This window comes from Pelophylax lessonae, assembly GCF_965119305.1.
Source record: "Pelophylax lessonae genome assembly, chromosome: 2".
Taxonomy (NCBI): domain Eukaryota; kingdom Metazoa; phylum Chordata; class Amphibia; order Anura; family Ranidae; genus Pelophylax; species Pelophylax lessonae.
Genome location: NC_138769.1, coordinates 567,153,240 through 567,178,425, shown reverse-complemented (window position 1 = coordinate 567,178,425; position 25,186 = coordinate 567,153,240). Strand labels below are relative to the sequence as shown.

General features: G+C 42.1%; 1 protein-coding gene across 50 annotated transcripts in view; it reads left to right on the top strand.

Moving 5' to 3' along the window:
* NACA (nascent polypeptide associated complex subunit alpha) overlaps positions 1–25,186 on the top strand; it is a 58,565-nt gene that overhangs the window by 16,041 nt on the left and 17,338 nt on the right. For 17 of the 50 annotated variants that reach the window (XM_082244984.1, XM_082244989.1, XM_082244986.1 and 14 more), the window contains 12 exons: positions 138–188; positions 2,000–2,050; positions 2,175–2,225; positions 3,623–3,673; positions 8,079–8,129; positions 8,248–8,298; positions 9,336–9,401; positions 9,488–9,553; positions 11,142–11,198; positions 14,806–14,871; positions 19,878–19,943; positions 20,962–21,015. In XM_082244984.1, coding sequence (XP_082101110.1) covers positions 138–188; positions 2,000–2,050; positions 2,175–2,225; positions 3,623–3,673; positions 8,079–8,129; positions 8,248–8,298; positions 9,336–9,401; positions 9,488–9,553; positions 11,142–11,198; positions 14,806–14,871; positions 19,878–19,943; positions 20,962–21,015 — 681 coding nt within the window. Of the gene's footprint in view, positions 1–137; positions 189–1,730; positions 1,782–1,999; positions 2,051–2,174; positions 2,226–3,622; positions 3,674–8,078; positions 8,130–8,247; positions 8,299–9,335; positions 9,402–9,487; positions 9,554–11,141; positions 11,199–14,805; positions 14,872–19,877; positions 19,944–20,961; positions 21,016–25,186 lie in introns of all 50 variants that reach the window. The other 33 variants (XM_082244987.1, XM_082245023.1, XM_082244990.1 and 30 more) reach the window with 21 other exon arrangements.

The following is a 25,186-nucleotide window of genomic DNA, read 5'->3' as shown; positions in this document are numbered from 1 at the left end:
AGCTCCAGGCATTGATTGCATGGTTGGGCTATCTAACTTCGCAAATGAATCTGAATTGGCTTTCACCATTTTTTGCTGTAGTGTAGACCTAATTGTATGAAGCAGTGAAGTAAGTGATGAGTTTATTTTTGTTTTAGCAGCAAAGAAAGCAACCCCTCCTGCCAACATTGCAGTTATTGAAGCTCCAGGTATCGATTGCATGTTTGGGCTACAACTGGTTTCAGCAAATTAATCTCGAGTTGGCTTTCACCTTTTTGTGCTGTAGTGTGGACATAATTGTATGAAGCAATGTAGTAGAGCCCCTTTCACACGAAGCAGATTGCATTTTTCTCAGCAGGGAATCTGTCCACTGAGCCCCTGCTGTGCTGAGTGGAGCAGGCGGATGAAAGGGCTTATGCAGAGTGGGTACAGCCTGCTCTACTCTATGGGTAGTCAGGTATAAACGAACCAGCTATCTATACCAGACTGCCCTCCAATCCGGCCAGACGGAAGGGAACAGATACCCCTCCATTTGTTTTTGCCAGAATGGATTGAAGGTGGGGTAGGTGTAAATGGATAGAAGTACTTTTTCATCTTCCACTCCATAGAAGAGAATGGAGGGTCTGACCAGGTCTGCCTAAAAGAACAGACAGATGGACCCAGTTGGACCACTTGTGTGAAAGCAGCCTAATGCCTTGTTTCCACTGAGCGGTACAGTTCGGTACGTTACACCTTTATCAGGCTTGCGTTTCCACCGCCAACAGTACCTTAGCTCAACAGTACATCAACAGTGTAGCTCCACCCTGTTGGTACGGTACTAAGGTGCTTGGTACCCCAACGAAAGGGTCCCAAAAAAGTTGTACGGTACAGTTAGGAATTAGGGTACCATTCACAACTTTTGACAATGGAAACGGCAAAAATTGCATACCGAACCTTACCGCTCAGTAGAAACGAGGCATTAGTGGTCTTAATTTTCTTTAGCTCCAAAGAAAGCAGCCCCTCCTGCCAACATTGCGGTTTTTGAAGGCTCTAGGCATTGTTTGCACAATTGTATTGTCAGGTCTCCGCTAACTAATTTGGGTTAGCTCTTATCTTCCCACAATATTTGTAGCTGCAGACTTTTAATTTCTCTTTAAATGCTAGGCGGTCCTCTTAAAAGTGATACTAAATGTTAGGTTTATTTTAGAAGAAAAAAAAAAGTAATTTACCTGCCCTGTGCAATGGTTTTGTATAGAGCAGCCCTGATCCTCCCCGGGTCCCCTGCTGGTGAACCTGGCTCCTCCCATCTTTTGAAAACGCTCAAACTCATGCAGGCTCGATCCTGAGCTGCACTGTGTGCATCTCTTGACACAGTGCAGCTTGGCCCTTTGCCCTTGTTACTGGATTTGAAGGCAGTCCAGTGAAGCCAGAGAGGGACAGCAGTATTGCTGTTCTCGCACACCACTGAACCAAGATCAGGCACAAGTAAGTATTTGGGGGGGGGGGGGTGAGGGTGGATCTCCACCTAAAGGTGATTTTTTTTTTTTTTTCTAACCCGTATGCAGAGAATGCATTAACGTAAAAAAAAGCGTTTGCACTAATTTAAGCTCCAAAGACAGGCACCAGTTTTGCAGTTACTAAGTCTCCAGGTATTGCGTGTGGGCTCTCACTGGTTTCAGCAAATCAATCTGACTTGGCTTTCACCATTTTGTGCCATAGTGTAGACATAATTGTCTGAAGCAGCGGAATAAGTGGTCTTATTTTTTGTTTAGAACCAAAGAACGAGGCCCCTCCTGCCAATGTTGCAGTTATTGAAGCTCCAGGTATTGATTGCATGGTTGTGTTTTTTTTTTTAGGCCTAGCACTAGGCAGTTTTCTTGCGGCTGCGATTTTAGAAAAGGTGCAGGGACTTTTTTCCTGTATTTCCACCCATAAAAACGCAGCCTCCAGGAAACCAACATAGTGTGAACTTAACCTTAATGTGTTGAAATGTAGACCGTATTGTATGCATCAATGAAACAATGCTTTTTCTTTTGATAAGTTCCAAAGACCGAGGCCCCAGCAACCAATGTTGCAGTTACTGAAGCTCCAGGTATTGATTGCATAGTTGTTTTTTCCAAGTTTAGGTAGACTAATAAGAGTTGAATTTCACCCGTGTTAAAATATTGATATAATTATATAATGCAGTGGAGTAAGTGGTCTCCTTTTTTGTTTAGCGCCAAAGAAAGAGTCCCCAGCCAGCAATGTAGCAGTTACTAAAGCTCCAGGTATTGATTGCATGGATGTTTTCCATTGGTTTCAGGAAACTTTTTTTTTTTTTTTTTTTTTTTCTATGTGCTATACTGTAAACATTGTTTTGATGCAGTAGAATAATGGTCTTTTCACACGGGCTTTCCACCCGGCAGACTACGTTTTGCTCAGCGGGGGAACGTTTCGCCAAACCCCGCTGAGCATGTCGATGACGGGTCTGTCTCCGCTCTCTGTGCTGAGACAGACCTGTCAGATCCCCGCTTCCTTCTATGGGAGATTGGATGAAAACGGACCCCTTGTCCGCTTTCATCCGATCCTCCAGACGGATGGAAAATACTGTTTCCATCTGTCTGAATTTCACGGATCTGATAGCAGCGGGTGTCAGCGGACATGTCAGCGCTGACATCCGCTGCTCCATAGGGGCGAATGGAGCATCCGATCAGGTCCGCCTGAAAAACTGACAGGCGGACCTGATCGAAAAGCCCGTGTGCCTAAGTGTTCTTAAAGTGATATTTTAAAGTCTGGTTTGTTTTCTTTAAAATTTTATATTTACCTGCTAGAGGTGCACAGAATGGAAATTTTGGTACCAAAAATGAAAATGCAGGATGCATTTGGCCGAAAATTCATTTTTTAAAAGATATTTATATTTTCATATAGAATTTGACTTTTTAGTTAATATCAATTTAAATGAGTGAATTTGTCGGCCATTATTGGCACCTTTTAGCACAAGAAAGGCTTGAGAACAATGTATCACTTTCTATCAAAATTCTATATATGTATTCACGCTGGTCTGTTTGTGCTTCTGTTGTGTTAAAAATTCTGCTTGCTGCATTTTTGGTGAGTTAAACCCACAAAAAAATGCACCTCCCTGTTGAAATGCATTGAAAACGCAGCAAGAACGCATGTACTCCTGGCCCCTCCCTTTTTGCCAAGTACTCCCACAGCAAGCAGCCTGCTATGGGGGCACCTAAGTCAAGCTGCTGCTCTATGTCTATTTATACACAGAGCTGTGGCTTGGTCCCACCCCTCTCTCCTCCTTGGCTCGCTGACTTTGACATCAGCGGGAGCCAATGGCCCCTCGCTGCTGGCTCAGCCAATGAGGAAGGAGAGTCCTGGACAGCCAAGACTCTTGCACATCAATGGATCCAGATGGGGCTCAGGTAAGTATTAAGGAGACTGAATGCATTAAGATAATCTTTCTACCTTTTTTAGATCCACTTTTTTGCTTGATTTTTGCTTGACACCAAAGAAATGGGCCCAGCCCCCGGTGTTGCAGTTACTGAAACTCCAGGCATTGGTTGCATGGTTGGGCTATCAATCTTGGCAAACTAATCGGAGTTGGCTTTTACCTGGTCTTAAAATATTGACATAATTATATAATGCAGTGCAGTAAGTGGTCTTCCTTTTTATTTAGCACCAAAGAAAGAGACCCCAGCCACCAATGCTACAGTCACCGAACCTCCAGGTATTGTATGGTTGGCTCTCATTGGTTTCAACTAACTAATCTGATTTTCACTGTTATCTGCTGTATTGCAAACAGTTTTATGATGCCGTAGAGCAGGGCTCGACAAACCCCAGGTTGCATTGGCGACTAGAATTAGCACCCTGGCACCTGGGCTATACTGCGGCACGTGTCTTGTCTCCATGCGGCTCCCGCCCATGGGTGCGCGGACTAAGATGCCGCGCTGGACGGTAATTGAAGCCGCAGCTTTTTGGCCTGCTGTTGGGAGACCCTTACATTGGGGAACTGGTGCCCTCTTGTGGCTGTGGCTGCAACAAGCAGTCCCTGGCGGCGCTAAGGGTATCCCCTTCCTGTTCTCACTGTTTGGGGAAGATGTTGAGGGCTTGATCTAGTGCCCTGTCCTTATTGGTGAGTGGACAGGGAGTGCCTGTCCGTGGGGCAGCTAGTTGGAACATAGGGGGAAAGTTTCCGCGCTATTGGAGGAAATTAAGTAAATAAATGACTGCAGCCTACCTCAAAAATATAGATAACTATATTTGGTAAATGTGAGGAAAGGGGAGGTAATATGGCGCTGTCAGGCTAATAAATAGGAAAAAATAAATAAATATGTCTTAAAGTGCACTGGTGATAGGTGAATAAAAATCAAAATATATAAAACTTCATATGGTGAATCCTTAAAAAGTGTAAATAAGTTTGAAGAATTTGGTAAAAAAAAAATGTGTATCTATATAATGATAAATAGATAGGAAAATTAAAATATAAGTGATAAATTATTAAAAATCAATGTGTAATCTTAAAAATATATGTATGACTAAATAAAAGAATTATAAAGTGGTGTTATAAATATCCTCCATATATACTTAAAGTGCTAATAAATCAGATATATATTGTGTTAGTGGGCCAAACAATAAATAGCTTTGTATAAATCTGTGCACATACAAATCATAAATAGTGTCCCAACAGTTTAAATAGCATAAATAAATAAAAAACTATAAAGCGAGTATATAGGAAAAATTGTCCATATAAATAGCCAAATATTAAATGATGCTACAAATGTAATTGAGTCCCAAGAAGGGTGATGAAGCAGGGATTTGACAGGAAAAATGGATTACAGGACTTCCAGACTGATGGGGGTGCTCAATACAGGAATCAGTGCTCCCCTCCTATTATTCCCGCACTCACCAGATGGTGGTACCCCCACAGGGGTAATCAGCGTTTGGGGTGACTCTCAGAGGTCCCTCCGAAGGTTGGCTAGCAATCCACTTAATCCTGACTTCGTATCTTACTCCAGGGGAAATTGATGAAAAAATCCCTCCTCTTAGAATACTCCAAAAATGTTTGAGAGATCCGGATGAGGAAAGAAAGAAGGGCTCCAATAGTGAAGTATTGCAAAAGATAGGTGCTTTATTCATATAAAATTACAATACTCACATTTAATAGAAAAAACAGTGCATGTATGTCCTAGGGACCGCAACACCCTCGTGTGGCGGTAGTTCCGGGACGCGGTGCGTTCCACCGGCCGGATGTGCGTCTCAGTCAACAGGAAGCGGAACTGACGTAACCACGCTCACGCTCAGAGCGTGGTTACGTCAGTTCCGCTTCCTGTTGACTGAGACGCACATCCGGCCGGTGGAACGCACCGCGTCCCGGAACTACCGCCACACGAGGGTGTTGCGGTCCCTAGGACATACATGCACTGTTTTTTCTATTAAATGTGAGTATTGTAATTTTATATGAATAAAGCACCTATCTTTTGCAATACTTCACTATTGGAGCCCTTCTTTCTTTCCTCATCCGGATCTCTCAAACATTTTTGGAGTATTCTAAGAGGAGGGATTTTTTCATCAATTTCCCCTGGAGTAAGATACGAAGTCAGGATTAAGTGGATTGCTAGCCAACCTTCGGAGGGACCTCTGAGAGTCACCCCAAACGCTGATTACCCCTGTGGGGGTACCACCATCTGGTGAGTGCGGGAATAATAGGAGGGGAGCACTGATTCCTGTATTGAGCACCCCCATCAGTCTGGAAGTCCTGTAATCCATTTTTCCTGTCAAATCCCTGCTTCATCACCCTTCTTGGGACTCAATTACATTTGTAGCATCATTTAATATTTGGCTATTTATATGGACAATTTTTCCTATATACTCGCTTTATAGTTTTTTATTTATTTATGCTATTTAAACTGTTGGGACACTATTTATGATTTGTATGTGCACAGATTTATACAAAGCTATTTATTGTTTGGCCCACTAACACAATATATATCTGATTTATTAGCACTTTAAGTATATATGGAGGATATTTATAACACCACTTTATAATTCTTTTATTTAGTCATACATATATTTTTAAGATTACACATTGATTTTTAATAATTTATCACTTATATTTTAATTTTCCTATCTATTTATCATTATATAGATACACATTTTTTTTTTTACCAAATTCTTCAAACTTATTTACACTTTTTAAGGATTCACCATATGAAGTTTTATATATTTTGATTTTTATTCACCTATCACCAGTGCACTTTAAGACATATTTATTTATTTTTTCCTATTTATTAGCCTGACAGCGCCATATTACCTCCCCTTTCCTCACAGCTAGTTGGAACAGCCTCAGTTCCATTTACACCCCAACAAAGATGGAAGCAGTTTATCCATTTTTTTTTTTTCCTCCATTAAAAATGTATTTTTTATTCTCTCCCTGTCAACACAGCTGAAGGCCCCTTTCACACAGGCTGTCTGATCAGGTCCGCCTGTCAGTTTTCCAGGTGGACCTGATCGCACCCTCCAGTCTCCTCTATGGAATGGCATATGTCTGCTGACAACCACCGCCATCCAATTCTGTTGGTCAAAAACAGACGGATGGTGGTCCTACTTTCCATCCGACGGATTGAATCGGATGGCATTGGATTGAAATGGACAGGCAGTCCATTTCCATTCGACTGCCCCATAGAGGAGAGCTGGACTGTGTCCATGTTCACTCTGCATATTGAAGCGGACAACCTGTCCTTCGCCGCCTTAGCGGGGATTAGCAGGGAAATCCCCGCTGAGCAAGCAGATTCTGCTTCGCGAAGGTGCACCACGTGTGAAAGGGGCCTAAGGTGGCACGAGTTACTGGATCTACTATCGCCTCCACCTTGCTGCACTTTCCTTCCCTTGTTCGCCTCTGCCCATAACACCATCAAGCCAAGTACACACAGGCCGAATGCCGGGCAACATCAGGCAGTTCATTAAATACTGGCCGCCATTCTGCCCGTGTGTATGGCATCCGGTCTGACAGAAGCTGGCCATTCGGCATGCACAAAAAAAATGGCTCCTAACTTTTTTAGCTGGCTTCTAGATTTCAAGCACATTTGTCAATCCCTGCCTTAGAGTAAAGCCTGGTGCACACTAATAGTTTTTTCTCTTTCCGCTGGGTTGAACGAAAAAAACAAACTGACAGCTCCAGTCTGAATCACTTCACTAACAATCTGATGTTATAACATCGATCTCCCCCGCTGAGCTGTTGCGTTTTTGTTTAGTGCCAAAGAAAGAGGCCCCAGTCACCAATGCTGCAGTTACTGAAGCTCCAGGTATTAAATGCATGGCTCTCTGCCACTGGTTTCAGCAGACTAAAGCTTTATTTAAATCACGTTTTCCCACGGCTGGTAGTAAAAAAGTTCCTATCCCTCACCTAACCGCAGCAGCTCCTAAACTCCTAAAGCCTATTTGTACATTGATGCATAGGCTTTTAAAGAGTTTGAGTTTAGGAGCTTTGGCAAAAAAAAAAAAAAAAAGCCAAAAGCTCCTAAACTGGAGTTTAGGAGCTGCTAGTACACATGAAGCCTGATCTTGTTTAGGGTCCCTTCACATCAGTCGTAAATATAATGGCTGGTGGTTGTTGCAAAGCAGGTAGTGCTGATGTGCCAATCCTGACACATCGCACTTTTGTGTTTGTGTTTTTTTTTTTTTTTTATGCACTTTATTGAAATGTCACACAGTGACAATCGTAAAGTTCAATGGATCGGTGTGCAGTGACTGCACTGCGCTGGAAAAAATCACTGCAGTTTTGTGACGCAACCACCCCAGAGACCAGGCATTTTGCCTTGTTTTGAAGTGGGGCATCTGGTAGGACTGCGCTAGAATAGCCACCCAACACAGTCCTGCCACACCTGGTATAAATGTACCTTCAGTTTTCCCTGTTGTGCGCTATAGTTTGGACATGATTGCATTACACAGTGGAATAAGTGGTCCTGTTTTGTGTAGCACCAAAGACCCCAGCCATCAATGCTGCAGTTACTGAAGCTCTAGTTATTGCATTGTTGTGTCCCATTGGTTTAAGCAAACTAAACTGATTTTGTTTTCACTGTTATGTGAACATAATTGTACGATGCAGTATAATAAGTGGTCTTATTTTTGTTTAGCATCAAAGAAAGAGGCCCCAGCTACCAATGCTGCAGTTACTGAACATTCAGGTATTAATTGTATGGCTGTCTTTCATTGGTTTCAGCAAACTAATCTGCCCTCATCCTAATTTTCTGTGTTAAGCATAAATGTATAATGCAGTAGAGTTAGTGGTCTGTTTTTGTTTAGCTCCTAAGACAGAGGCCCTGCCAACCCTTGTTGCAGTTACTGAAGCTCCAGGTATTGATTGCATGGTCATCTCAGATATGTTTGTGTACACACGGATTATTGGACTGCATTTCCATTTCATTTTCTATTTATGAATTTAAATGCAGTGAACTGCACATTTTGACTTGGTCTAAAACCTGATTTTTGCATGTTCCATTGTTAATTGAAACCTGTTGTGGATCTTTCGTCCTGTAAGTGGTGTTTGCTTGGCTTTAATACTGACCATCTAGCTTGGTTAGTTTGAGTCACTGACTTAGTGTAAGTATGTACATTACCATTGTTAGATCAACAGTGGCAGCTTATATATGGGTACACAGAGGTTGTACATGGTCCAGAGCCCCCTTAATCCCTTGACGCTGGCCACACGCAAATATGTGGCCTCTTGGCAGGGTAGGCCTTGGCGCCAATCCGCCGCATATTTGCATGAATCTGTGTAAATATAGCTGTGCTAAGAGCACGCGCCCTGTGCGCTCCCGACAGAGTTACCAGCAGCTAATGGAAAGTTCCTGATCGCTATTTTCCAAGCAGGGTTGTCACATGATCATAAACCCCACCCTGGCTTCCTAAACCTCTTAAAGGGCCATGAGACACCAGCGCCAAGAGGTTAAAAGCATTCCTTGGACTTGCAGCTGCTACGAATAGCCGCCCATAGACAGCAGTTAGAAGATGCCGCTGTATCCTTCTATGCACTGGGCAGGGGGTTGCGTAAAGGACAGATGGTCTGTGTTCTTAGCGTACGTCCATGTGCATATTTTAGGAAACCCCCAGCACATCCCATACAGCTGCATCTTCTAATTGCTGTTAATGGGTTGCTTTACTCAGCAGCTGCACAGGTCCCAGGAAAGATTTGGTGCAGGCTCTGGTTGCATTATGGTTTGCATGAGCCTTATTTCACCTAGAAAAGGTCAAGTGCACTTTGCTTTTGTTTACAGTAGTTTATCTCTGAATTGACTGAGAACAAATGTGCCCCGCTGTGGTGGAAAGACTGATGTGTGCACGTTAGACCTATTCCTAAAGTATTATATTGAAGGGAAATTTCTTTCATGTAGATTCAAAAACAAAATTGCCAGCTGCAAGCGTCCCTAAAGTTCCTGTTGCTACTTCCAAAGCTCAAGGTATGGAGAACATTAACTGTTACTTTCCAGTTCTATATAACAAATGTCATGTGAGAGAATCAATATGAACATCTGTACCTATTTAGCTAGAAAGAAGAAGCCTGCACCCGTGGATGGCGCTAAACCTTTTGTTCGCAAAACCAAAGCCTCAGGTATTGTGGCTGCCTGACCATTGCGCATAACTTCATTGTAGTGGCAGTGTTTTGCCAACCTGATATTAGTCAAGTATGCACAAACTTGGCAAATGTTGAACCTGCTTTCTATAATATTTGTGCATTTGTGGTCTGACTATTTTTCTGCACACTGGAAGACATTTACAGAGTTCCAATCTGAAAAAAAAAAAAAGATTTTTCTTGTAAAGTGAGTGAAAATTATGAAGCGAATGTGAAATGAAACAAAACCCATTCTGAGGGGTTTTTTTTTTTGGTTGAAAAAACCCCAGCATGGGGTAGTACTGGTATCTCACTACCCAGCTCTTTGTAAATCTTGCTTATTAAGTGTAACTGTTTTTGTTTAGTTTCTAGGACCGCAACCCCTTACATTTAGGCTAGGTTCATGCTATACACAGGTGCGGGACTGCGTCTAATCACGCACTTTCCCACATCAAAAATGCGCCGCTGTTATTAAACGCGCGGGGTGCCATTAATTCTTAACTTCCCCACAAACTGGAAACTGCAGCATGTTTTTCCTGTGCTGGGAACCACATAGCCCTAGGCGATTTCCTTGCAGCTGCGATTTGTGTGTTTTCCAGCATTTTCAGTAAGTACAGCAGCATATTCAAATTGAATGGGATGCAGTAGACTCTGGGGCAACTGGCATAGTGTGAACCTAGCCTAAGGCAACTGCAAAGCTCAATACTAAATTTAAAGCTGCTGTTTTTTTTTTTTTTTAGTTTTACTGCATGGCTGTATTATGGCTATATGATACTGTGCCACTAGTGGCCTGGTCCTTTACCAATGCTTGGCTTTTCACACTTCTGAACAGCTTTTACAAGCCATACGTTTAGGCTAGCTTTTATTCTAATACAGCTACAATGAAACCGGTCAGTGAATTTAGAACTCCATTGCTTAGTACTTGAGAAAACCTTACTGTGAATATTATGGTAGCAGTGAGTGTCATACACCAATGACAGTCCTACTTGGTTAATGATTTGGAAGCTCAAATCTAATGTAGCGTAAGCCATTGAATGATGTGGTGAAATAAATATTTTGTCTAGTGCTAAAAAAAAGGACTTTTTGTCAAAATTCCTGTTACCGAAGCTCTAAGTATTGCACAATGCTCATCTTTCTGGTGAAGCTTTAGCACTTTTGCACTCTGGTGGGCTTGGTGTATTCCTGCAGAGGCATTTCATACGGTTCCAGTACTAACAGAGCAATGCTTCTGGCTACAACCTACATTTACTGGTAAACAAAGCCTATTAAACACATAGAACATGCGATCAAGCAAAGCTCATCTTGCGGTGTATAACTGCTAACCAAAGTTTTTCTGTTTGAGAGCAGGTGGTGTGCTGGGACAGTGTTCCTATGTATGACAGCCTATATTCATTTGTTGAGTAAGAACAGGCTTGTGTGCAAGGCCCTTTGCTACAAAAATCAAAGTACCTGTAATGTTTCCGTAATGTGAAGTATTTCTCAGATAATGCTGTGCCAGTTTTTATACTGTAAATTCTATATTGGCTTCAGTTTTTGTGCAGTTATGTCCACCCTTCTGTCCTGCCTAAGTAAAGCTGTTTTTCTTTAGTTCCAAACACTGCGACAGAGGCATCTGTAGAACCTATTGCTGAATCTAAAGCTGCAGGTATTTACTGCATGGTTGTGCTGTGGGAATTTCTTAGTTCATCCGTGTGCAATATTTTTTTCTTCCAGTGAATTTGGTTTGTGGTAGTCAGGTGTGCTTTTATTTTGGTGCAGCACCAAAAACGCCAGCCAGTGAAGCAAAAACTCCTGCAGGTATAGTCTCTGTAATATTTTAAGGTGCTGATTTGGTATTTGCTAATTTTCATATGCACATGACAACTTTGCAGTTTTTTTTTTTTTTTTTTTTCTTTCTAAACACAAGAACACCTTACCATTCATTAGGTGCGGTGGCTGCAATCCAATTCTCTGTTTTTTAGGCTGCTTTCACATGGGCAGACCGTTCTTTTTAGGCGCACCTGATTGGACCACCCATTGCCCTCTATGGAGTGGCTGATGTAAACGGATATGTGTCCGTTGACATTCACTGGCATCCAGATGGGGGATCTGTTGCGCACCCGCCTGGTGGATTGGATAACAGTCGGACGGAAGTGGACAGGTGGTTGATTCCATCCGGACTCCATAGAGCAGTGGTCCTCAACTCCGGTCCTCAGGGCCCACTAACAGGCCAAATTTTAAGTATTACCTTCGGGAGATGCAGACTGGAGTACTGCAATCACTGAGCAACAAATTATATCACCTGGGATGTATTTCAGTTATCTTGCAAACCTGGCCTGTTAGTGAGCCCTGAGGACCAGGGTTGAGGACCACTGCCATAGAGGACAGGGAGGTGTGTTCATGTCCACTCTGCATCGGAACAGATACAGACCTGTTATCTGCCTGCTCAGCGGAGCAGATACAGACCTGTTATCTGCCTGCTCAGCGGAGAGAACCCCTGATTAGCAGGTGTACCAGCTGCCAGACTCCGCCAGTGTGGAAGGGGCCTTAGACTTTTTCCCTTCACCTGGTGACTGTCAGTAAACCTTTCTATCCCAGGGTGCAAACACTCGTCTGTATCTGGTGGAGCAGTTTTGTGACACTAGGCTGCTCATTTTAACTGCAGCTGCTCATTCCTTAGTAAAGCCTAACGTAGGAGAAGCATGATTTGTAATCCAGAGGGTTGATAACACTGCTTGTGATTTCATTGCAACAGAGCTGGGTGAAGGTAGTTAGGTGCTCACTGGATCTATGGCAGGATATTTGTCTGTACTTGTAGCATATTGATCTGCAGGCAGATATAGAGGACACAAATGATTACATAATTACAGTATCTCACAAAAGTGAGTACACCCCTCACATTTTTGTAAGTTTTTTTATTTTCATGTGACAACACTGAAGTGACACTGCTACAATGTCAGGTAGTGAGTGGACTGCTTGTATAACAGTGTAAATTTGCGGTCCCCTCAAAATAACAACACACAGCCATTAATGTCTAAACTGCTGGCAACAAAAGTAAGTACACTTCGAAGTAAAAATACCCAAATCGGGCCCAGTGTGTCAATATTTTGTGTGGCCACCATTATTTTCCAGTACTGCCTTAACCCTCTTGGTCATGGAGTTCACCAGAGCTTCATAGGTTGCCACTGGACTCCTCTTTAATGATGACATCACGGAGCTGGTGGATGTTGGAGACCTTGTGCTCCTCCACCTTCCGTTTGAGGGTGTCCCACAGATGCTCATTAGGGTTTAGGTTTGGAGACATGCTTGGCCAGTCCATCACCTTTACCCTCAGCTTCTTTAGAAAGGCAGTGGTTGTCTTGGCGGTGTGTTTGGGTTCGTTATCTTGGTATACTGCCCTGTGGCCCAGTCTCTGAAGGGAGAGGATTATGCTCTGCTTCAGTATGTCACAGTACATGTTGTCTTTCATGGTTCCCTCAACTTTAGCTACCCAGTGCCGGCAGCCTCAGACCATGACGCTCCCACCTCCATGCTTGACTGTAGGCAAGACACTTGTCTTTGTACTCCTCACCTGGTTGCCGCCACACATGCTTGGCACCATCTGAACCAAATTTTTTATTTTTTTTTTTGTCTCATCAGGCCACAGGACATGGTTCCAGAAATCTGTCCTTAGTCTGCTTTTCTTCGGCAAACTGTGGGCTTTCTTGTGCATCATCTTTAGAAGAAGCTTCCTTCTGGGACGACAGCCATGCACACCAATTTGATGCAGTGTATGGTCTGAGCACTGACAGGCTGACCCCCCCACCCCTTCAACCTCTGCAGCAATGCTGGCAGCACTCTTACATCTATTCCCCAGAGACAACCTCTGGATATGACGCTGAGCACTTGCATTCAACTTCTTTTGTCGACTATGGCGGGGCCTGTTCTGAGTGGAACCTGTCCTGTTAAACCGCTGTATGGTCTTGGCCAATGTGCTGCTGCTCAGTTTTAGGGTCTTGGCTATCTTCTTATAGCCTAGGCCATCTTTATGTAGAGCAACAATTATTTTTTTCAGATTCTCAGTTCTTTGCCATGAGGTGCCATGTTGAGCTTCCAGTGACCAGTATGAGAGAGTGAGAGCGATGACACCAAATTTAAAACGCCTGCTCCCCATTCACACCCTAGAAGTTGTAACCCTAATAAGTCACATGACACCGGAGAGGGAAAATGGCTAATTGGGCCCAAATTGGGCATTTCCACTTAGGGGTGTACTAACTTTAGTTGCCAGCTGGTTTAGACATTAATGGCTGTGTGTTGAATTATTTTGAGGGCACTGTTATATAAGCTGTACGCTCGCTAATATACATTGTAGCAGTGTGTCATTTCTTCAGTGTTGTCACATGAAAAGATATAAAATATTTACAAAAATGTGAGGGGTGTACTCTTGTGAGATACTGTAAATGTATTTTTATGGAAGTGATGTGGGTACCCAAATTTGACCTTTTGCAGCCACTATAATTTTTCAACTAAGGGTCCCAGCTCATGTAAAAGGCTTATGATTCAAGCGATATTAAAGTCTTATTTTGTTTTTTTAAACAACAAACGTGTTATACTTATCTGCTCTGTACAGTGTATTTGCACAGAGCAGCCTGAGTCCTGGTTACTTCATCCTGCTGGGTGACCCCCCACAGCAAGTAGCTTGCTCAGGGGGAACCCAAGCAGGAGTGCTCCCGAGTATTGGCTCTGTGTACATTCACACATGGAGCTGTGGCTTAGCCCCGCCCCCTCCATCTCCTGATTGACTCACTAGTTGTGATTGACCACAATGGCTCCTGCTGCCAAAAGCCAATCGGGAGTGCGAGTCCTTGGAAAGGCAAGGCTCTCATTTACATTGCTAGATTAAGAAGGGGCTTGGCTAAGTATTAGGGGGGCTACTGCACATAGATTTTTTTTACCTGCATGCATAGAATGCATGCAGGTAAAAAAAGCTTGTGCTGTTACAACCACTTTCGTGTAAGAACCATACTCCTTTCTCTGTGCTGAAAAAAGGTGGACTTGGTAAGGTGGCAGATGACAAAACAAGGTGGTGATGCGATGCACATAGCATATGTTATAGATACCAATCGAGGGGTGTCACAGCTTTTGTTTTTTCTATATTAGGGGGGCAGAGAGTACAAGAGTACCCAGTTTATTTGAATGCCTAGCTTAGATTAGAAATGCTTATTCTGTAAAAGTCCATATGTAAGCTGGGCAGAAATTGTTTTGCTCTCATTAAAGTTCAATTTAAATTTTAGCTCCAGAGACAAAAGCTGAACCTTCTGAAGTCTCTCCCCCGACTGCTTCTGAGCCCAGCGCTCCAGGTATCCTGTCTGTAATACTAATCTTTAAACATAGGGAGAACATATCGCACTGCACTTCATGTATCCTCTTAACATTTTGTTTGCAAGGCAAATTTCCTAGCATGCCTTTTATGGATTGTTTTAACTTTTAAAAGCTAACTGGAAGAAAAAAAAAGTAACTCGCCCATGCCTGCCTCCAAATGTCAGCGATGGGCAGTTCCGATATTTGTATTCTGACTATATGAGTAAACGGCAGTCGTAACTGGAAAAAAAAAGTTTTGAAGAGAACCGCATATATCTGTGTGAAGTCTTGGTTTTTTATTCATACATTGCTTTTAGGCCTCATGTACACTGCTACTTGTAAACGGACGTTTAGGAGCAGTTGGGCGTTTTTTTCAGCAGCCCCTGAACCCTCCTCTGTTATCTTATCTGTCCATGTACACAGGGTCGTTTACAGTCATTTAGAGGCAGTTGAGTTCAGTGTCGTTTTTTGGAAAGCAATTATTTGCGTTCAGGATGTTCAGAACGTGTGTTTACTGGCGTTTCAAAAGCAAAACGCGACCAAACGCGGTCACCCGCGTTTAGCACTTGCGTTTTTACTGGTTAAAGGGGAATGATTTTTTTGACCTCTAAAAACGGATCTGAGCGCAAATGCCCTAAACGCAGCATGCAAACGCGACACAACGGACGTTTTAAACGTCCTTTTATATAGCTGTTCAATTCCAGCGTTCAAAGGACTTTTGAAAATGTCCCGTGTACATTAAGCCTTAAGCCCCGTACACACGTACCGATGGTCGGCTTACAAATGTTCCTCTTTTCTCCCCGGGATGTCGGTGTCTGCTGAAAAGTGCAAAGACAGCACAAGGACAGCACAAGAATTTTGTCCGCCGACTGCAGAAGTGATGTCATGTAATGGTTAACTTTCCCTGTGTTTTCTATTTTCTGAGCATGCCCAGTCTTGCAAATCTGCGGTCTGTCGGCCGAATTGTGTACTGACAGGCGAACAATCGTCCGTTCTGGTGTCGGCATACAAATATTTTCATGTTTGCACGAAAGACTTTTGTCCGCGGATTGTGCGCAGACATCTGTCGGAGGCACCATACTAACACGCGTACAATCGGCAGATACTTCGTCCACCGACATTTGTATGCCGACGATCGGTACGTGTGTACGGGCCTTTAGAGTGCAGTTTGTCAAACTTGGAGCAGACAGACTCTGAAGCAGCTGTGTATGGCAACCATTTAGCTTCTGTCTTCAGCTATTTCAGTTCGACTTTGAAAATTAAAGATAGAAGGTGATTGGTTTCCATGCACAGCTGCTTCAGATTCTGCCTGCTTCATTTTTGATACATCCTCATCGTTGAACCTAGTGAAGTTCACATCTGTGTTCTGTGTTGGTATTATGAGGCATGTCTGGTTTTCTGTGCATTTTCATGTTCAGTGATTCCAAACATAACAATGAAAACACACTGTGTATTCAAAATTGACATAAAGTGGAAATGGATCGAGTGGACCTGGCCTTATAGGAGAAATTCACCATTAGAACATGTTACATGTTCCAGCAGCTGCAGCTATTTTTTTTTTGCCTGCAAAAATACGTGCATGTATTTTTTCCCAAAAGATTAACTTTATCCTTTAAGCTGGCCGTAGATTTTTTTTTTTTTAACTAATGAAAAGATTTGTGGTCGTGCGACGCTGTACCCAAACAAAATTTATGTTCTCCTTTTCCCTCACAAATAGAGCTTTCTTTTGGGGGTATTTGATCACCTGTGCAATTTTTATTTTTTTTTTTATTTTTGCCCTTTAAACAAAGAGCGACATTTCTGAGAAAAAAAAATTTTTTTTCACATTCTGCTATTTGACATTCCCAAAAAAAAGTTATCGCGTCAACTAACTACGGTAAAGATTTGTCATTTTTATTTTTTTTACTAGTAATGGCGGCAATCTGTTTTTTTTTTTTTTTTTTGCGGGACTGAGACATTGCGGCGGACAGATTAGACCCCTGGCTGACATTTTTAACACTTGGGGGGACCAGTGACATTACTAAAGTAATCAGTGCTATAAATATGCACGGTTACTGTAATAATGACACTGGCAGGGAAGGGGTTAACATTGTGGGTGATCAAGGGGTTAAATGTGAGCCTAGGGGAGTGATTCTAAATGTGGGGGGCGTGGCTTGTGAATTGACCATAGAGACCTGTGTTCCTATATAGACAGATCACAGGGGCTCTATGATCATTCCAGGGAGGAACGACGGTCAGCTGTGTTTACAACAGCTGACCATTCTTCTCTCTCATCGGGGAACACTCACAGGTGTGAGGCAGCAATCGAAGCTGCCTGCACGCTGCATCGGCTTCCCTGCTCGGCCCCTAGCCTCCTGCGCGCGATCGATGTATAGTTATGGCGGTTCGTGCAGGAGCGACTGCCTGCCGCAGTATAACTATGACGGGCGGTTGTAAAGCGGCTAAGCAAAATTTTTAACGCAACACTTGTTTTTGCCCCCATTTTTCATGAGCTAAACTCAAAGATCTAAGACTTTTTCTATGTACACAAAAGGCCTATTTCTCTCAAATATTGTTCACAAATCTTGTTAAATGTTAGTGAGCACTTCTCCTTTGCCAAGATAATCCATCCACCTCACAGGTGTGGCATACCAAGATGCTAATTACACAGCATGATTATTACACAGGTGTGCTTTAGGCTGGCCACAATAAAATGGCAGTTTTATCACACAGCACAATGCCACAGATGTCACAAATGTTGAGGGAGCGTGCAATTGGTATGCTGACTGCAGGAATGTCCATCAGAGCTGTTGCCTGTGAATTGAATGTTCATTTCTCTACCAAAAGCAGTCTCCAAATGCGTTTCAGATAATTTGGCAGTACATCCAACTGACATCACAACCGCAGACCATGTGTAACCACACCAGCCCAGGGCCTCCACATCCAGCATCTTCACCTCCAAGATCGGCTGAGACCAGCCACCCAGACAACTGCTGCAACAATTGGGTTTGCATAACCAAAGAATTTCTGCACAAACTGTCAGAAACTATCTAAAGGAAGCTCATCTGCATGGTCATCAGGGGCTCGACTTGACTGCAGTTCGTCTTCGTAACCGATTTGAGTGGGCAAATGCGCCCATTCGATGGCGTCTGGCACTTTGGAGAGGTGTTCTCTTCACTTGATGAATCCCAGTTTTCATTGTACAGGGAAGATTGCAGACAGTGTGTATGGCATCATGTGGGTGAGCAGTTTGCTGATGTCAACGTTGTGGATCGAGTGGCCCATGGTGGCACTGGGGTTATGGTATCGGCAGGCCTATGTTATGGACAATGAACACAGTTGCATTTTATTGATGGCATTTTGAATGCACAGAGATACCGTGATGAGATCCTGAGGCCCATTGTGCCATTCATCCACGACCATCACATCATGTTGCAGCATAATGCACGTCCCCGTACTGCAAGGATCTGTACACAATACCTGGAAGCTGAAAATATCCCAGTTCTTGCATGGCCACCATACTCACCGGAAATGTCACCCATTGAGCATATTTGGGATGTGTATACGACAGCATGTTCTAGGTCCTGCCAATATCCAGCAACTTCGCACAGCCATTGGAGAGGAGTGGACCAACATTCCACAGGCCACAATCAACAACCTGATCAACTCTATGCGAAGGAGATGTGTTGCACTACTTGAGGCAAATAATGGTCACACCAGATATTGAAGAGAAATAGGCCTTTTGTGTACATAGAAAAGTCTTAGATCTTTGAGTTCAGCTCATGAAAAAATGGGGGCAAAAACAAAGTGCTGCATTTTTGTAATTTTGTTAAAGGTGTGCATGTGTGTGTGTGTGTGTGTGTGTGTGTGTATGTATGTATGTATGTATGTGTGTATATATATATATATATACACACACACACACACACACACACACACACACACACACAGCCTTTTAGTGTGGTGGGATATGTCTCTACTAACTTTCCACATCTAGACTTTGCAATATTTGCCCACTCTTCATTGTAGAACTGCTCAAGTTGTTATATTTGATGGTGACTGTGGTCTGCAGTCTTCAAGTCATTCCACAGATTTTCAATGGGGTTTAAAGGATAAGTCCACCCTAAAACTAAAATCCCTGCATCTATAGACCTCCACGATCTAACACGAACCCATCTAGCCCTGTAAAGAAGAAATCAGTATAAATACCTTTTTTGAAGTCAATCTGATCCAGTCTCCAGTGGCAGAAGCTCTGCAGAGGACACAGCCGGCAACGGTTGTGAAATTAATGGGAAGTCATATCACCCATACACTTATGGGGCTTCCGTTGTTGGATATGTTCTCTGCACCCGCTTCCACAGCGAAGCCGTGGCTGACAGCTCAGTGTGGGATCAAGTTGGAGCAGCTTCAAAAAAGGTAAGTATACTGATTTCTTCTTTACATGGCTAGATGGGTTAGCGTTTGATTGTGGAGGTTTATAGATGTAGGGATTTTAGTGTTAGGGTGGACTTATCCTTTAAGTCTAGGCTCTGACTAGGCCATGCAAGGACGTTCACCTTTTTCTCCTTCAACCATTATGTGGTCATTTTTGTTGTCTGCATTGGGTCTTTGTCATGTTGGAGAGTAAACCATGTTCCCATTGGCCTCTTTCTGGTGGAGCGCAGCAGATTTTCCTCAAAAAATTAATGGTATTTGGGCCCCATTTTTCTTCTATCCTGACGGAGTACAGCCCCGGCCCTGGGAAAACAGCTGGGATTTTATGCTGGGCATATTTTCAGACTCTCCTTCTGTGTGCATAAGGCCTTGGGGTTATGTGGTGCTTGTTTTCTAAGAAAAATACCCCTTTGGTTTTGAATTTCTGCAGTATGAAAATATTCAATAAAGTATCTAGTTTCAAGCATTGGATGCACATTAAGTTATGGCATTGCTATATGAATGAAGCACTGGCCAAAATATGCACCCGCTTCTAGTTATGTATGCTTGCTTCTCTTCTGCCCTCATATTTAGCAAAGCTGTTTTTCTTTAGCTCCAAAGAAAGTGCCTACTTTCCCTGAGACAACCGTGAAGCCCATTCATGAATCTAAAGCTCCAGGTATTTTATATATTGCATGGCTTTGAAGTGGCAATTTTATACTATGCCCATGTGCAATATATAGAAATTATCTGTTCCGATAATGAAGTTAGATTGTGATTCTGTTTTGTTGCAGCTTTAAAGAAAACAGCCAGTGAAGTTAAAACTGCAGGTATATGCCGGTGCTGAAATTTGTACTAAACAGGAGTTGTACATTAACCCTCCTCTTATGTTAGCTTTCTGTTACTATCCATGATAACTGGTCCGGTTTGACCCGTCTCTTAAATCAGCCATAAAATACCCTCGGAACAATTTTTTATCATCCAATTTGTTTCTTACCTCTTGGTTACCTTGTTAGGCTTCTTTATCCTTGAAAAGATTGGTTTTAATATTTTTCGTGTGACCCCCTTAGACCTTTCTTTTGATAGCATACCTCTCATTTTCAAATTTAAAAAATGGTAAAATAAAGTCAGCAACTCTGAAATGTATTGGTCCTATGTTTTTTTACTTTATTTAGAGAAGCAGACAAGCAGGCAAAGAGATAGGCCCCTCCCTAACTACAGCTCACAGGGTTGAGAGGTGATTGGCTGTCACTGTTACTAAGCAGAGAGAGTGTTTATGATTTTAGTTTTGGCACTTATTAGTGTCCTAAAATCCTATATTATAACTGGGTCAGAATTGACCCTAACACCATAAACGGCTTAATTTTCACCACAGTATTTTATAATTTAGTGAAAGGGATTATTTTTCTATTACATTGTTTAAATAGAGGTTCCTGACAAAGTAAAAAAATCTTGATGCAATAAACAAATTTATGTGATACTTATAGACATTCAAAAATGAAAACGGGTCGGTTCTGACCCTAACATAAGAGGAGGGTTAAGTACAACGATTATTTTCATAAGTACATAGGTTGTAATTGCACAAGTGTCTTGTAGGCAGATACTTGATAGATTCAGGTTTTAAAAGTCTACAGTGCATCCATACAGCTCCGATTTAGTTGTTTGGTTTACTTAGTGATCATGTGTCTTTGCTTTAGCTTCAAAGAAGAAGCCACCTACTAAAGTGCCTGTTGTTGACATCAAAGCTGCAGGTATTGACTGCGTAACTTAATACGTGCAATGTAGATGTGTTCACATTTATATGGTATTTGACTATTTTTGCTTTTCCACTGGGGCCTAAGGTTTATTTCTCCACCAATGCCTATTTTGCTTTTACACTGGGTGTTGTTTAGCTTGGAGATCGGTCAGTAAGCCTTGTACTTGCAGAAATATATAAATATTTTTAGTCACAGTAGATATGCCAAATTCCCACGCTGATGGCTGACATGACAGTTTTCCATTATTTTCCAGTGGCTTTGATTTTTTTTTATAGCTTAGTTGCTGTATTCAGTTGTTCTTTTCTGAATAATTAAAAAAAAAAAAAGTCATTAACTCTATCAGCATCAGTGAGCTATTTTACTGCAAAATCATCATACAGTAACCTACTTCTCAATAATTGATCAAGGGAGTTAAACTAGTTCTTGAAATTATTATTTTATGATGCTTTTGCATCTATAAAAAAAAATGCAGTGAATGTCAGATTTGCTGCTTTTATAATTTTGCCCATTGGCATTTTGCACGTGACATGACTATTGTTGCTGTATTTGCTGGTGCCTATAATAGGCCCAGATAGCCTTGAAATGGCAATTGGAAGAGCCAAAAACTAAATTAACTATTGGTATATTTAATATCCATGCTTCTCCCATTGAAGCATGCGTTTTTTTTATATGGTACATGCTAACTTTGTCTCAAATGCCAGGTATAATAAACCAGGTAATTCTATTTAATTTCACCCATTATCTAGAGTCCATATACCACATCAAGCCATGGTCCTACTGTTTGGGTGCCTAAAAAACTTGTATTTCAAAAGACCATAATCCTGGTGCCTACAGATCACTCACACCAGCCTGCCTTCACTGTACTTTGGGTACTTCCAATATTTATAAGCCCACCTAGGAGTTACTTTTACAATTTTTTTTTTTTTTGTCTTTATAAATTATTCAAACTCGCGTACACAATATAAAAAGAAGCCGACATAGCATCCATTATAGACAAATGACTGATAATCTGAAAACATATAATCCAATCCAAAATGTAGTACAAAATACCCATAGTTCTCTTTAATCAGACTAGCGTCCAGTTCAATATAGTAAATGCAACAAAGAAGGTACTCCTAAAAATACATAAAGTAGAGGAAGAGATGTGTTCATCCTTTTATGGTTTAATTATGGCAAGTTTTGCATGCAAAATGTTAAATCTAATAAACGCAGTGTAGAAAGGTGGTTAAAAGTGATCCAGAAGGAAGAAAACAATGTCCCATATAGGGCACATGAGAAATCTTGAAAAGATAAGGTTTGGGAAGAAAGGGAGGGGGGTGTAGGGTGTAAAGACTAAAACTGATAAGTAAAGGGGAAAAACATTTTTTTAAAAAAATGGCTAATTAGACTAGACTAAAACTACACTTTTTTTTTACAAAATTTGTATTTTGAGTTCTAAGATAAGCAGGTAAGCATAACAGAGGTGTAGCAAGGAAAATGGCTCAGGAACGTAAGTCCCACCCTTGATAACAGATCACTCGATTTTAAGAAGTCAGAAGATGGTAAAAAATATATATTTTACATAGGCTATAAGGATATGTTCCTAAGCTCAGGGACGTTTGCGTATAAACATAAATTTAGCACATTTATCCAATATTAAAAATTCAGATCTTGTTAAGACAGCAGTTGCCTAATAGTACCTAAAGTTGTACAAAGATACTTTTAGTTAAAGGTAAAGCCGGGCAAGAGGATACAGTGGCAGCATTAGGGTACATTGGTTGAAAAAGACAAGTCCATCAACCAATAAACTTTAAAACGCAACCATACAATCCCACATAAACAACCCTATACCCACAGTTGATCCAGAGGAATGCGAAAAACCCCAGCAAAGCATGATCCATTTTGCTACAGCAGGGGAAACCATTCTTTCCTGATCCCCCAAGATGCAATTGGATATTCCCTGGATCAACTTTACCTACATCTATTAGTACCCAGTTCTATTATGTACACCTAAGAAAGAATCCAGGCCGCCTTTTTTTAAAGCATTCTATTGAGCTGGCCAGAACCGCCTCTGGGGCTAGTCTATTCCACATTTTCACAGCTCTTACTGTGAAGAAACCTTTCCGTATTTGGAGACTAAATCTCTTTTCCTCTAGACATAAAGAGTGCCCCCTTGTCCTCTGAAATGACTTTAACCACTCCCCGCAAACCTACATACCTGTACGTTGGCTTGCAGAAGTGGTTGCACCAGCTGCAGGCATCAAACCAGTACCGTTTTTTTAGAGCCCGTGGCCGGCTTTCAGGAGATAACAGCTGATGCGGCTCAGCAGACACTCGGCCGTTATCCCAGCGAGACCCTTCCGCGGTTCTGCCCGGGTCTCCCGTCCCACTGGGAGACCCGAACAACCAGCTGGCATGTCCCAGTCGCCTTGAGCTCGCGCACGAAAGAGACCACATACAAGAGTCGCGCCCGCAAATTAAAACGGTGTTCCAATCACATGTGGGATCGCCAGAGCGAGAGCAATAATTCTAGAACAACCTCCTTCTCTAACTCTAAACTGGTAACCGTTAACATTTTTTAAAGCGTTGCCTATGGAGATTTTTACGTACCGTAGTTTGTCGCTATTCCCTGAGAGTGCGCATTTTTAAACCATAACATGTTAGGTATTTACTCGGCATGACATCTTTCACAGTATACAAAAAAAATTGGGCTAACTTTATGGATTTGTTTTCTTTAAATGCAGTGAAATGTATTTTTCCCCAAAAAATTGCGTTTGAAAAACCGCGTGCCAAAAAATATTACGACTGCCATGTTTTTGCTTGCTTTGAAAACCGCGGCTTGGCATTGCACGCTATCAAGCTCATGATCTACCAGAAAACTACCTTAACCACCTCAATACCAGGATGTTAATTCATTTCCAAAAACCATGGCAAAAATGATCCCTTTTTCACTTTTCAAAAAGGGTTTATTTAGGGGGTGCATGTAATGTCTTAGCATTTATACTTGATCTATAACCAAAAGGGAAGGATTTAAATTAGGGATGCACCAAAATGAAAATTCTGGGCCGAAACCGAAAATTCAGGATACCCTTGGCCGAAAACCGAAAATGACTTTTTTCCCCCCTAATGATTTTAAATTAGATCAGCAGTGATGAGTTGCCTGTCATTTATCTAATACCGTAGCTCCACATACATAGTGGGCAAGCTAGTTCAGATGACGGCGTCCTGTGCAGCCTGCAGGGAAGGAATTGTGTATGCCTGTATGGCTGGAGCAATGCTGCAAAAATGTTTGTTGTATTGTGACAGTGGGACGCCGCCCCTACCAGAACACTCCAATCAGCAATCTCCGCCGTTGGCTAAGAGAACTGACTGGGAGTCAGTCGGCTGCTGGTTTTCCAGCATGCTCGTCTGACTTCTGTTGGACAGACCTATCAGATTCTGCAACCTAAAGGGACGTTCGGCCAAAAACAAACTTACTGTGCATGTGCCATGTGTTCCAACATGGCCGTAATGCATTGCAATAGGTTTCCTAATGTGACAATACGTAGCAGCGGCGGACATTTTCTTACACCCACGCAAGTCTTGAATTGTACATTTATTGTAACAGAAAATGCTGTGAATCGCATACTCCACACAGCGGTGTGTGGTGCAAATTCCAAGAAGTAGATAGTGATAAAATGTGAACAGCAATATTCAAATGAAATATAACAGCATGATTCGCATATTAGACGATGCTCTAAAAAATGTGCAAATAATGCAACAGATCAAGAATAAATTCTTAATAGATGTGCAAATATGACAATTGCTGGAAAAATGGGTATAATTTGATACCCATTTTTCAGCACTTATTGTCAAATGTGCACGTTATGGTTAGGAATGTATTCCTGAACTGTTGGCATTATTTGCACATTTTTGAGCATTGTGTAGTATGGGAATTCTGTTATATTTCATTTGATTATCAACTTTTTGGGATTTGCGTCACATACCGCTGCGTGGATTATGCAATTCACGTCCTTTTAGAAAGAGAGCGCTTTAATGGGAAATAGCATTGAAGAGTTCTTGCTGGACCTAAACACACCGTGGAGGCACAACTGCAAGCAATGACAGAGATCTCTCTCCAATGGCAAGCTGCACTAGGCTGTGATTATACATTTCATCCGTTCTAACTACTGACGCTTTTGGAGGA